The 795-nt window shown below is 55.1% G+C and overlaps 1 protein-coding gene across 1 annotated transcript in view; it reads right to left on the bottom strand.

Annotated features, from left to right (window-relative positions):
* LOC103711959 (cytochrome P450 86B1-like) overlaps positions 1–552 on the bottom strand; it is a 4,472-nt gene extending 3,920 nt beyond the window's left edge. Inside the window, exon 1 of the mRNA XM_008798293.4 lies at positions 1–552. This exon is cut by the window's left edge and continues 878 nt beyond it. Within this exon, the coding sequence (XP_008796515.3) occupies positions 1–373 (373 nt within the window). The 5' untranslated portion in view covers positions 374–552.
* Between the last annotated feature and the right edge of the window lie 243 nt (positions 553–795).

Here is a 795-nt window from a genome sequence, read left to right as displayed (position 1 = left end):
AGTTGGAGAACTTGGTCTTGAGGAGGTGCTCGAGGTTGCGGGGGTCGGCGGTCACGATGCACTGGAGGTTGGTGAACCATGGGCCACGGAAGGTGAAAGTGCCGCCCATGCCATCAAGAACGCCGGTGATCCACTCGTACATGTCATTGCGGAGGGCGAGGAGGAGCGATGGCAGCATGCCGACGACGGGCCATACCGCGAGGCCCTGGCGTTTGGTTTGTCGCAAGGCGCGTAACGTGACGAAGATCGATAGGGCAACGAGGAGCTCGAGGAATTGGATCTCCGAGGGCAGGAGCCCGAGGGAGCTCATGAGGTTAGTGGTGGGGGAACTGCGGCCATTGGAGAAGGTGGTGGTTTGGTTGCCGGAGTTCATGGTGTTGTTCGAATGAGAGCAAGGGAACTGCTTGGTAGTGGCGGTAGTGTGGGGCGATGGCTATGGTTGTTATAGGACTTGTAGGGGGGGGGTGTTTCTTAGTTCTTGGGCCGTTTGATTTGGTGAGCGGAAAGTGGCAAGAAGTGGAGTTGATATCGTCTTTTTACCCACCGAACAGGGCTTTGGAATGTCCATGGTTTCTCTAACTTAAGGTCAAATGGGGAAGGGTGGGCCGACACGGCACCTGGAATATGGTCTCAGGATGTGATTGCTGGGGGAAAGCGTGGACGATAGGGTGTTGGTGAGGGTGGTGTAAGGGCTTGACAGGATATGGAAGGTGGCAATTAGGTAAGACGTTGGGATGGTGGCCCAACGCAACGGCCTTTTCTGATGCGTTTTCTTATTGTGATTGCTAATTTTTC

Source organism: Phoenix dactylifera, chromosome 3 (genome assembly GCF_051530095.1).
Source record: "Phoenix dactylifera cultivar Ajwa chromosome 3, Ajwa_hap1_PhDact_Kaust_v1.1, whole genome shotgun sequence".
Classification (NCBI taxonomy): domain Eukaryota; kingdom Viridiplantae; phylum Streptophyta; class Magnoliopsida; order Arecales; family Arecaceae; genus Phoenix; species Phoenix dactylifera.
This window is presented reverse-complemented; position numbering and strand designations above follow the sequence as displayed.